Raw genomic sequence first — 12,315 nt, forward strand, 5'->3', positions numbered from 1 at the left:
GTTCAGTCCTGTTTTAGTCCTGTTTAGTTTAGTCCTGGTTTCAGTCCTGTTTTAGTCCTGGTTCAGTCCTGTTTTAGTCCTGGTTCAGTCCTGTTTCAGTCCTGTTCAGTCCTTGTTCAGTCCTGGTTTTCTGTTTTAGTCCTGGTTTAGTCCTGGTTTAGTCCTGTTTTAGTCCTGGTTCAGTCCTGTTTTAGTCCTGGTTCAGTCCTGTTTTAGTCCTGGTTTAGTCCTGGTTTCAGTCCTGTTTTAGTCCTGGTTCAGTCCTGTTTTTTAGTCCTGGTTCAGTCCTGTTTTAGTCCTGGTTCAGTCCTGTTTTAGTCCTGGTTCAGTCCTGTTTTTAGTCCTGGTTCAGTCCTGTTTTAGTCCTGGTTTAGTCCTGGTTCAGTCCTGTTTTTAGTCCTGGTTCAGTCCTGGTTTCAGTCCTGGTTTAGTCCTGTTTTAGTCCTGGTTCAGTCCTGTTTTAGTCCTGTTTTAGTCCTGGTTCAGTCCTGTTTTAGTCCTGGTTCAGTCCTGTTTTAGTCCTGGTTTAGTCCTGTTTTTCTAACTTTGAATTTTTTAACTCTGAAAAAAGATGTTTGTATTATTTTTATTCTGAATTTTAGTTGCTGAAATTTAACTTTTTCAGTATGTTTCAACTTCTAAATAAATTGCACTTTTAAATATTCAAACATTGAAATAATCATCACAAATATTTTCAAGCCTCACGTAAAATTCGCTAAATTAGATCGGATCATTTTGGATCGATAGCTTCTGAATGCGTGTATCGTTCGTTCGTTCGTTTTTCAAAATAAAACCAAAAATAAGACAATGAAAAAACAACAATTTTCTTCATTATTTGTCTCTGAAACTAAAATGAAAAAAAAAAAATACAGATAACGATTTGTTTTTTCAGTTTTCGAAAAATGGAAAAAAAATGGATAACGGACGTTTCCCGTTTACGTGACTTAAACTGGGATTGAACCAGGACTAAAAGGACTAAAAGGACAAGACTAAACAGGACTAAAACTGGTCCTGGTCCTGGTCCCAGTCTGGTTCCGGTCTCAGTCATGATCACCTAGCAGTCTACGTGGGTGCACCTCTGGGCCTGTCCCGACATTCCTGGTTTAGTCCCGGTTCAGTCCTGGTTCAGTCCTGTTTTAGTCCTGGTTCAGTCCCGGTTTAATTCCTGGTTTAGTCCCGGTTCAGTCCCGGCTCAGTCCTGTTTTAGTCCTGGTTCAGTCCTGGTTTAGTCCTGTTCAGTCCTGGTTTAGCCTGTTTTAGTCCTGGTTCAGTCCTTAGTTTAGTCCTGTTAGTCCTGGTTCAGTCCCGTTTCAGTCCTGTTTCAGTCCTGTTTCAGTCCCGTTCAGTCCTTGTTCAGTCCTGGTTCAGCCCTGGTTTAGTCCTGGTTCAGTCCCAGTTTAATCCTGTTTTAGTCCTGGTTCAGTCCCGGTTCAGTCCCGTTTTAGTCCTGGTTCAGTCCTGTTTTAGTCCTGGTTTAGACCTGGTTTTAGACCTGGTTTAGTCCTGGTTCAGTCCTGTTTTAGTCCTGGTTCAGTCCTGTTTTAGTCCTGGTTCAGTCCTGGTTTAGTCCTGGTTCAGTCCCAGTTTTCCTGTTTTAGTCCTGGTTCAGTCCTGTTTAGTCCTGGTTTCAGTCCTGGTTCAGTCCTGTTTTAGTCCTGGTTCAGTCCTGTTTTTAGTCCTGGTTCAGTCCAGTTTAATCCTGTTTTAGTCCTGGTTCAGTCCCGGTTCAGTCCCGTTTAGTCCTGGTTCAGTCCTGGTTCAGTCCTGTTTTAGTCCTGGTTTAGACCTGGTTTTTAGACCTGGTTTAGTCCTGGTTTAGTCCTGTTAGTCCGGTTCAGTCCCTGTTTCAGTCCCTGGTTCAGTCCCGTTTCAGTCCTGGTTCAGTCCCTGTTTCAGTCCTGGTTCAGTCCTGGTTCAGTCCCCGTTTCAGTCCTGGTTCAGTCCTGGTTCAGTCCTGTTTTAGTCCCCGGTTCAGTCCCGGTTCAGTCCTTTTCAGTCCTGGTTTTAGTCCTGGTTAAGTCCTCTTTAGTCCTGTTTTAGTCCCAGTTTCAGTCCCGGTTCAGTCCTGGTTCAGTCCTGGTTTAGTCCTGTTTTAGTCCCGTTCAGTCCCGTTTCAGTCCTGGTTCAGTCCTGTTTCAGTCCCGGTTCAGTCCTGTTTCAGTCCTGGTTCAGTCCTGGTTCAGTCTTGTTAAAAACAGATAAAGATGAGCAGTTGTGTGTCAGTGTACTGTACCTTGAGCAGTTGTGTGTCAGTGTACTGTACCTTGAGCAGTTGTGTGTCAGTGTACTGTACCTTGAGCAGTTGTGTGTCAGTGTATTGTACCTTGAGCAGTTGTGTGTCAGTGTACTGTACCTTGAGCAGTTGTGTGTCAGTGTACTGTACCTTGAGCAGTTGTGTGTCAGTGTACTGTACCTTGAGCAGTTGTGTGTCAGTGTACTGTACCTTGAGCAGTTGTGTGTCAGTGTACTGTACCTTGAGCAGTTGTGTGTCAGTGTACTGCACCTTGAGCAGTTGTGTGTCAGTGTACTGTACCTTGAGCAGTTGTGTGTCAGTGTACTGTACCTTGAGCAGTTGTGTGTCAGTGTACTGTACCTTGAGCAGTTGTGTGTCAGTGTACTGTACCTTGAGCAGTTGTGTGTCAGTGTATTGTACCTTGAGCAGTTGTGTGTCAGTGTACTGTACCTTGAGCAGTTGTGTGTCAGTGTACTGTACCTTGAGCAGTTGTGTGTCAGTGTACTGTACCTTGAGCAGTTGCGGGTGGTTGCTGAAGCCGGGGTGTGGGCTCCTCCATCGTCCCTCTCTGTATTTTAAAGCGATAAACTCTCTCCTGAGCTCCGGAGCCGCGTCACAGTCCAGCTCCTCTGAGGCCGGCAGCCGAGACGCCCAGAACTCGTTGGCGCGATCGTTCCCCAACATGATGAACAACTGAGCGGGGGGGCAGAAAAAAATCAACAACAGGTAGAAAAACATGACACCGAATCTGTTACGGGAGCTTACGTTTCATTTTATAACATTTTTTTAACGTCGATTTACTTTGATAATTTGATTCAAACGTGTCTGAAATCCTCTGGTTCACGCAGTTCTCAGGCTCTTTCTCACAACATTAAACACAGCTCTCATTCACAAACACATGATCAGGGAATTAATATTATTATTTTTTTTTTTTTTTTTTTTTAATGCTACAGGCCTTTTCTCATGTAGTAAAAGGACTTAACACTTTCAATTTCAATACAAACATAACAGCAAAAAAACTACAATAATGAGATATACAAGATAAACTCAAACACCTTTTTATTATTTTTATTTTACTGTATTTATACATTTTTATTTTATTTTAAATTTATTGTTCTGAATGTAAATTTCTATGAGGTTCTGACCTGTTCGATTTGTTTGCTCCAAGCGCTGGTGCTCTGGACTTTGTTTTATTTTACAATTTGAGATAATACATGATATACTCAAAACCTATTTCCTTATTTTTATTTTATTGTATATATTTATTTTTATTTTATTTTATTTGGTTTTGTTTTATATTATTGTATTAATTTTTTATTTAATTTATTGTTCTATGGGGTTCTGACTTGTATGATTTGATTGCTCCAAACTCTGGTGTCCAGTTTGAGGCTCTGGACTTGTAATTTTATATTATTTTTATTTTTTATTTATTGTTCTGAATGTGGTAAAAGCTCGAACACTTTCACTTTCACTTTCAATACAAACATAACAGCAAAAAAAAACAAAAAAAAACAAAAAACTGACCATTTAAAATACAAGATATACTCATAAAACAATTTTATTATTTTTATTGTATTATATTGCATTTATTTTTATTTTGTTTTGTTTTATTTTATATTTTTTTTATTATGTTTTTTTATTTTTCTGACTCTGCTCTAACACTTTCACTTTCACTTTCAATACGACTATAAGATACAAAACTACATAATACTGACTTTGAATTATTGATCATTTTATTTTTATTTTATTTTTGGAGATTATAGTTGTGATGAGCAATGTAAAATAATTATCTTTATTTATCTGTTGATTACTGCATGATAATGCAATTTATCATTTACGGAAACATCCAAATAAACTTAAACTTATTATACTAACTTAATTATTTTTATTTTATTATATTTATTTAGGTTTATTTTGTTTTATTTTGCTTTATTTTATAAAAATTTTTTTTTATTGTTCTGAATATGGTAAAAGGACTTAAGGCTCTAACATTTTCACTTTCACTTTCAATGCAAACATAAATCCAAAAAAAAATTAAATTTCAGATGATATAAGATATACTCAGACACCTATTTAATTTTTATTTTATTGTATTTATTTATATGTATTTTATTTATTTTATTTTATTTATTTTTTATGTATATTTATATTTATTTGTATTTATTGTTCTGAATGTAAGTTTGTGTGAGGTTCTGACCTGTACGATCTGGTTGCTCCAAACGCTGGTGTCGAGTTTGAGGCTCTGGACTTTGGACACAGAGGTGCCGAGGCTGCGGTGCTGACCTGAGGAGACGACACAAACGTCAGTGTGAAAAATACTCTGTTTGATTTACAAAAACTGGATCTATCCGCTAAAAACTAGACCGTGACATTGTGCTGAACAGGGAGGATGCACTGTCAGACTGAATGTCATGGTTTACTCCTGGATTATTTATAGTTTAACTTTAGTCCTGGTTCTAATCTGATTTAGTCTGGTTTAGTCTTGGTTTGATATGTTTATATGTTTGTCTCATTTGACCCTGGACTTGTCTGGGTTTAATCCTGATTTAGCCCTGGTTTTATCTACATTTAACCACTGTTTAGCCCTGGTCTGGGCCTGGTTTAGACCTGGTTTAGTAACGGTTTAGACCTGGTTTTAGACCTCATTTGAGCCTAGTTTAGATTGGGTTTAGTAGTGTTTTAGACCTGGTTTTGTTTTAGTCCTGGTTTAGCCCTGGTTTAGACCTGGTTTAGTCCTAGTTTAGTCCTGGTTTAGACCTGGTTTAGTAGTGGTTTAGACCTGGTTTTAGACCTCATTTGAGCCTAGTTTAGATCGGGTTTAGTAGTGTTTTAGACCTGGTTTATCCCTGCTTTAGTACCCCTAGTTTAGACCTGGTTTAATAGTGGTTTAGACCTGGTTTTAGACCTGGTTTGGGCCTAGTTTAGACCAGGTCTAGTCCTATTTTAGACCTGGTTTTAGACCTGGTTTGGCCCTAGTTTAGTAGTGGTTTAAACTTGGTTTAGACCTGCTTTTGTCCTGGTTTAGTCCTGGTTTTGACCTGGTTTAGTCCTGGTTTTGACCTGGTTTTGTCCTGGTTTTGACCTGTTTTAGTCCTAGTGTAGTCCTAGATTACCTCTGGTTTAGGCCTGGTTTAGTCCTGGTTTAGTCCTGGTTTGGCCCTGGTTTGGCCCTGGTTCACATGATTTGTTCTAAAGTGTGTCTGCAGTTATAAACACAGAAGAGAAATGTGAACCGACCGGATTTGACGCCTGAAACACTCCTCAGTCTGAAGAGGACAGGTGTGTACTCTGCTTCTACGAATACAACAACAGCTGGTACTGCAGATAATACTACTGTCAGTACTACTAATGTTACTAATAATACTACAATGGGGTGCGATCAAATAGGCTTTCTACTTCCCACTCCTTAAAGTTTTGCATAAAAGTGTATAAAACCTCGTATTACTTTACAGTCTGGTTTTGTTTATTTCTGTTAGCATGACTATAATAATGTAAACAAGGATCATAGTTACGTAAGACTGAAGCAGAAAAATAATTACACAAAATTAAACTACTCACTGTTATTATAGTACTACTAATACTACAATAATTACTCTTACTACTACTGTTATTAGTATTACCATAATTTACTACAATAGCTCTGTGCTAATCACCGTTAGCGTCACTACTTCCTGTCCCATTTTAGCTCAAAGCGTTTTTAGCTGAGTCATGCTAAAAAAATAAAAATAAACATTTAAAGATAAGGTAGTGAACAGAGAGCTGTGGGTAAATGTCACTGACATGTTAAAAAATAGGCTACAAAAATAAAGTTAATACTTCAGCGGAGGACATTTCTGTGTTTAGAAAGAGAGATGTTTGTGTCTCAACGCTAACGCTAATGCTAATGTTGAGGTTATAAAACAGTGACACAGTATTTTACATATAAAAATAATTAGGTAGTCTTTATTTTAATGAATTTGAATTTTAACATGATGTGTATATTTTGTTTTATGATATGATTAATACAATTGTTGACTGTTAGCTTTGAGACACAGTGAGCTAACTAGCATGCTAATATGCACAGAGTCTATTACCAAAATTACTACTACTGTTACTACTATTATTACTACTACTATTACTTCTACTGTTACAACTATTACTACTACTATTACGATTACTATTACTACTACTACTGTTACTACTATTACTACTGCTACTGCTGTTACTACTATTACTAGTGTTACTACTATTACTACTACTTCTACTATTACTATTACTAGTACTACTGTTACTACTATTACTACTACTGTTACTACTATTATTACTACTACTACTATTACTTCTACTGTTACAACTATTACTACTACTACTGTTACTACTATTACTACTACTACTACTGTTACTACTATTACTACTATTACTACTGTTACTACTACTACTACTACTACTACTACTACTACTACTACTACTACTACTACTACTACTATTACTACTACTTCTATTACTACTACTACTATTACTACTACTACTGCAATTACTACTACTACTACAATTACTACAATTGTTACTACTATTATTACTGCTACTATTACTACTACTGTTACTACTATTACTACTACGACTACTACTACTGTTGCTACTATTACTACTACTTCTATTACTACTACTACCACAATTACTACAACTGTTACTATTATTATTACTACAACTATTACTACTACTACTACTGTTATTACTGTTACTACTATTACTACCACCTTTACTACTATTACTAATACTGTTACTATTATTACTACTACTGTTATTACTATTACTTCTACAGTTGTGATTATGCGACTACACCAGGACTAAACCAAGCAAGTCAGAAGTCTGTGAGCTTATGTATCATTTTAGCACTTTTTCTGAAACTTGATTTACTTTGATAATTTGATTCAAACGTGTCTCCGAGTTTCAGGGGCTCGGGTCAAACCCTCTGGAACATTTCTCATCAGTTCACTCAGTTCTCAGGCTCTTTCTCACAACATCAGACACAGCTCTCATTCACAAACACATGATCAGGAAATTAATCTTATTTTTTCATCGCCACAAGCCTGTTCTCATCGAGTAAACGGACCCCAACACTTTCACTTTCACTTTCAGTATATAAACTCAAACAACAGCAAAAACCTATAATTTGTGTTTAATTTGTTTAATTTGTGACACTTAAACTCTGACAACAAAAGACTTCATTCATGAATCAAACAGGCAGGACGAGTATCACACTGTCTGACGTTTGACAGTGAAGTAAGTGCTGTAAACACATGTACAATATTACACAATAATTTAGAGAATAAAAACAGCACAATTTTCAAATCTGTGTTTTTTAGCAGTTTATCTGATCTGTGTTTTAAAGTGTGGGAGCATTTTCAGACAGTCTCTGGACTTTAAAAATCTAAAGACTGTGTTTGTATTTGATCCACAAAGAATCCTTTTACAGAGCGTGTTACTTTTTATTCACAAACTTTTACTTTTTCAAACATTCTGAACTGTTTTGTGTCTCGTGTAAATAGTTTTGCAAAAAGCACAAAACATTTGCCTTTTTTTTTTTTTTTTTTTAAAATATGCCAAACCAGTCGGGAAAAAAAAAAAAGGGAAATAGACCTACTATATTTCACTTTTACAAATGTGGGGTTACATGTCCCCCCCCCAATGTACCCAAATCTAAACTAGGTCTAAACTGGGACTAAACCAAGGCTAAACTAGGTCTAACCTGGGACCAAAGCAAGTCTAAACTAGATCTAAACCAAGTCTGAACTAGGTATAAACCAAGTCTGAACTAGGTCTAAACTGGGACTAAAATGTGTCTAAAGTAGGTCTAAAGTGGGAATAAACCAAGTCTAAACTAGGTTTAAACTGGGACTAAACCAAGTACAAACCAGGTCTAAGAGGGGCTAAACCAAGTCTAAACTCAGTCTAAACTAGGTCTAAGATGGGAATAAACCAGGTCTAAAAAAGGTCTAAACTCAGACTAAGCCAAGTCTAAGCAATGTCTAAACTCAGTCTAAATTTGGTCTTAACTTGGACTAAGCCAAGTCTAAACTAGGTCTAAACTAGGACTAAACCAAGTCTAAACTAGGTCTAAACTGGGACTAAACCAAGTCTAAATTAGATCTAAACTCAGACTAAACCAAATCTAAATTAGATCTAAACTGGGATTAAACCAAGTCTAAACTAGGACTAAACCAAGTCTAAACTAGGTCTAAACTGGGACCAAACCAAGTCTAAATTATATCTAAACTGGGATTAAACCGTCTAAACTAGGACTAAACCAAGTCTAAACAAGGTCTAAACTTGGACTAAACAAAGTCTAAACAAGGTCTAAACTGGGACTAAACCAAGTCTAAACTAGGTCTAAACTGGGACTAAACCAAGTCTAAACAAGGTCTAAACTTGGACTAAACAAAGTCTAAACAAGGTCTAAACTGGGACTAAACAAAGTCTAAACTAGGTCTAAACTGGGACTAAGCCAAGTCTAAGCAATGTCTAAATATGGTCTAAACTTGGTCTTAACTTGGACTAAACCAAGTCTAAAGTAGGTCTAAAATGGAACTAAACCAATTCTAAACTAAGTCTAAACTGGAACTAAACCAAGTCTAAACTAGATCTAAGCTCGGACTAAACCCAGTCTAGTTTCGGTCAGCGTAGCTTCATGTACCTGCACAGTTCTTGCAGATGACCACGCACAGGTTGATGGAGGCCCAGTCCGGGTTCAGGGCCCTGCAGTCCGCACAGACCCTGTTGGACTTGTTGGACCAGATCTTCTCGGCGACCTCGTAGTCGGACAGGGTCTCAGAGATCGCCTCCTGAAGCGCCTCGGTCCACTCCCTCTTCTCACGCTCCGAGTCGGCGATGAAACTGGACCAAAAACCGTCCATCAGTCTGCGTGTTTTTACTTACATTTCAGTTTACGATTAATATTTGGGACTAAAAACGTTCTGTTGTGTTTGCTTCAGACTCTGACCTGAATCTGTCTCACGTTGCCTTTGTGAATTTCGCTGGATTAATGAAACATCCTGCGCGGGTTTGTTAAGTCTGACTAATCAAGATCTGTTACGCTTTTCTTTTCGCTGCGTGTTTTGGCCAGAGAATGAGGTAAGTGCAGAACAGTGGGCGTGAACCGGGAATGGTGAAAACGGGAAAACGAGGGTAGATCGCCAGTATAAGATTACTTAAACTTGTATAAATCACTCTAAATACCAAAACGGTGAGGAGAAACAGCTACAACGAGGTGGATTTTGTAGAATATGTTCTCTTTAAATCTTTACAAAACATGACTGCACAGATTTATAATCAGTCTGAGCTAAAAAAAAGGCTGTGGGTGAGTTTGAAGTTAATTAAAATTACAGTAAAAAATTATAAAATCGTCCCTACATATTGAATCCGTGTATTATTCGTTCATTTGTTTTTCAAAATAAAACGAAAAAACAACAATTTTCTTCATTATTTGTCTCCAAAACGAAAATGAAAATAACGGAAAAAACAGATAATGGCCGTTTCCTGTTTCTGTGACTTAAACTTTGATCCCGGACTGAACCAGGACTAAACTAGGACTAAACCGGTCTCAGTCCCGGTCTGGTCCTAGCCTGTTCCCGGTCTCAGTCCCGGTATGGTTCTGGTCTCAGTCCCGGTCCTGGTCCTAGTCCTGATCTTGTCCGAGTCTGGTCCCAGTCTCAGTCCTGGTCCTGGCCTGGTCCCGGTCTCAGTCCTGGTCTCAGTACTGATCTTGTCCCAGTCTAGTCCCTGTCTCAGTCCCAGTCTCGTCCCGGTCTCAATCCTGGTCCTGGTCTCAGTCCTGGTCTGGTCCCGATCTCAGTCCTGGTCTTGTCCCGGTCTGGACCCAGTCACAGTCCCGGTCTCAGTCCAGGTCCTGGTCCCGGTCTGTTCCTGGTCTGGTCCTAATCTCGTCCTGGTCTCAGTCCTGGTCCCGTCTCGGTCTGGTCTCAGTCCCGGTCTCTGGTCTGGTCCGGTCTCAGTCCTGTCAGTGGTCCGTCTGGTCCTCAGTCCTGGTCTCAGTCTCAGTCTGGTTCTCAGTCTCAGTCAGTCTCAGTCCTGGTCTGGTCTCAATCTCAGTCCTGGTCTCAGTCCTGGTCTGGTCTCAATCTCAGTCCTGGTCTCAGTCCTGATCTTGTCCCGGTCTGGTCCCAGTCTCAGTCCCGGTCTCAGTCCAGGTCCTGGTCCCGGCCTGGTCCCAGTCTGGTTCCGGTCTCAGTCCCGGTCTCAGTCCCGGTCTCAGTCCTGGTCTCAGTTCTGGTCTCAGTTCTGGTCTGGTCCCTGTCTGGTCCCAGTCTCAGTCCTGGTCTGGTCCCGGTCTTGGTCTCAGTCCTCATCACCCGACAGTCTACGCGGGTCTCGGGGCCCGTCCCAACATTCACTCCTGGCTCAATCCTGGTTTAGACCTGGTTTAGTTCTGGTTCAGTCCTGGTTTAGATCCGATTTAGTCCTGAAAGTCCAAAAAGTGTGAGGAGGTCGATACCTGAAGGTCTTGTAGGGGGTGATGAGGTCGAAGCCCTTGTGTTTTCCGTCTCGGATGGTCGCCCCACGAGCCTCGATCACCGTCACCGCGATCCCGTTTCGGAAGCACTGAGGAACACAGCGATTTTTAAAATATCTACCAAAATACTGCTCCTGTCTGCTCCTGTCTGCTCCTGTCTGCTCCTGTCTGCTCCTGTCTCACCTGCTGGTTCTTGTGGATCCAGATCTGGTCTCCGTAGATGGCGGTGTAGACCTTGGACTTGTGGCCCTTGGTCTCCAGAGGTCCGTGTTTCTGACAGTGGAGTCCAGGTCCAAACCTCCTCCGCACGAAGACCAGCTGCTCCCTGATGAAGTCCTGCAGAGTCCGGACCCAACGAGACCTGAGCACTGGGACAGACCGACGTTAGACCCCTCGATATTTGACGAGGAAGTAGGAGGGACAAACTACTTTTACTTTTCTACTGCAACAAAAGTATTCAGAGACAGATAATGAGAATCTAGTTTCGATCATGGAACTACAATAAGATCTGGAAGATGAACCCAAGATTAGAGCCCGACCGATATATCGGCTGGCCGATATTATCGGCCAATATGGGCACCTGGAGACATATCGGCTATCGGCCGATATGCTCGCTGATATGGGCCGATATTTCACGTGGGCATGTTATACCTCGTTATAAAGCTTAGACTCTCTACATTATGTTCATTTAATCCAATTTACAGACAGATAAATGTCCTAATATGTGGCTCCGCATCAGTATTTATCTACGGTGTAATTTGTCTGTGTCTGTGTCCGTACTGTCCCTGAACACACCCCCAGAGTCACGTCACTTCACTCGCGTGTGTTTGTTTACACCCTGCAGCCGTGCGCAACACTGAGATTATATTCTTTTTCGGACAATCGGTTTGAGTCTGGATTAAAAGGACATTTATTAGTGCAGACTTGTGATGTGAGGAGGAGCCTGTATGAGCGGTGAGTGTTGGAAATACATCGACTTTGAAGCTAGTTTTAGGTTTTGTTAGCGATTAGCTGCTGTAGCTCCCGCACATAAACAGGCTGTTTTCTATTGGTCTATTGTAAAGTGATTATATTGGCCGTATATTTGTTACTGGACCAGCATTGATATGTAAATGAGCTGTGAAGAGACGTGTGAATGATCCACATTTATGCATATAATTAATTACCGCGGTTCGCAGTTTTTACTGCTAAAGGCTAATAGCGATAGTTTACTAGCTAAGAGTTATGGGTCGGTCACGATCGAAGCGGCTCTTAGTGCCGACTTCTTTGAAGCGAACAACAGGAGCCTGTTTCTTATTGGGAGCCGTGTTTTCTCTTTTTCTCACTTTTTCTCTTCATGCCGCATGTAGACCCGTAGTTTGACAGCAGCAGCGGCTGAAAACGAAACTTTCAGAAATCTGCGTGTGCATAGGATAAAAAAAAAAAGTGCATATTTGGCTGCAGTTCAGCATAAAATGAATAAACCAGGACTAAACTTGGGCTCGAGTGCAGGAGAGAGATAGAAACCGAGTCCCGACACTCAGTCCTGGTTCAGTTCTGGTTTAGTCCTGCTTGCAACAAAACAATCTCAAGA

General features: G+C 40.0%; 1 protein-coding gene across 1 annotated transcript in view; it reads right to left on the bottom strand.

The window, feature by feature from the left end:
• The window catches only part of arap3 (ArfGAP with RhoGAP domain, ankyrin repeat and PH domain 3), a 78,555-nt gene that overhangs the window by 22,462 nt on the left and 43,778 nt on the right, over nt 1-12,315 (bottom strand). Inside the window, 5 exon segments of the mRNA XM_055160107.1 lie at nt 2,744-2,926; nt 4,431-4,516; nt 8,907-9,106; nt 10,725-10,831; nt 10,926-11,110. Coding sequence (XP_055016082.1) covers nt 2,744-2,926; nt 4,431-4,516; nt 8,907-9,106; nt 10,725-10,831; nt 10,926-11,110 — 761 coding nt within the window.

Source organism: Boleophthalmus pectinirostris, unplaced genomic scaffold (genome assembly GCF_026225935.1).
Source record: "Boleophthalmus pectinirostris isolate CB_2022bp ecotype Guang Dong unplaced genomic scaffold, ASM2622593v1 HiC_scaffold_3, whole genome shotgun sequence".
Taxonomy (NCBI): Eukaryota; Metazoa; Chordata; class Actinopteri; order Gobiiformes; family Gobiidae; genus Boleophthalmus; species Boleophthalmus pectinirostris.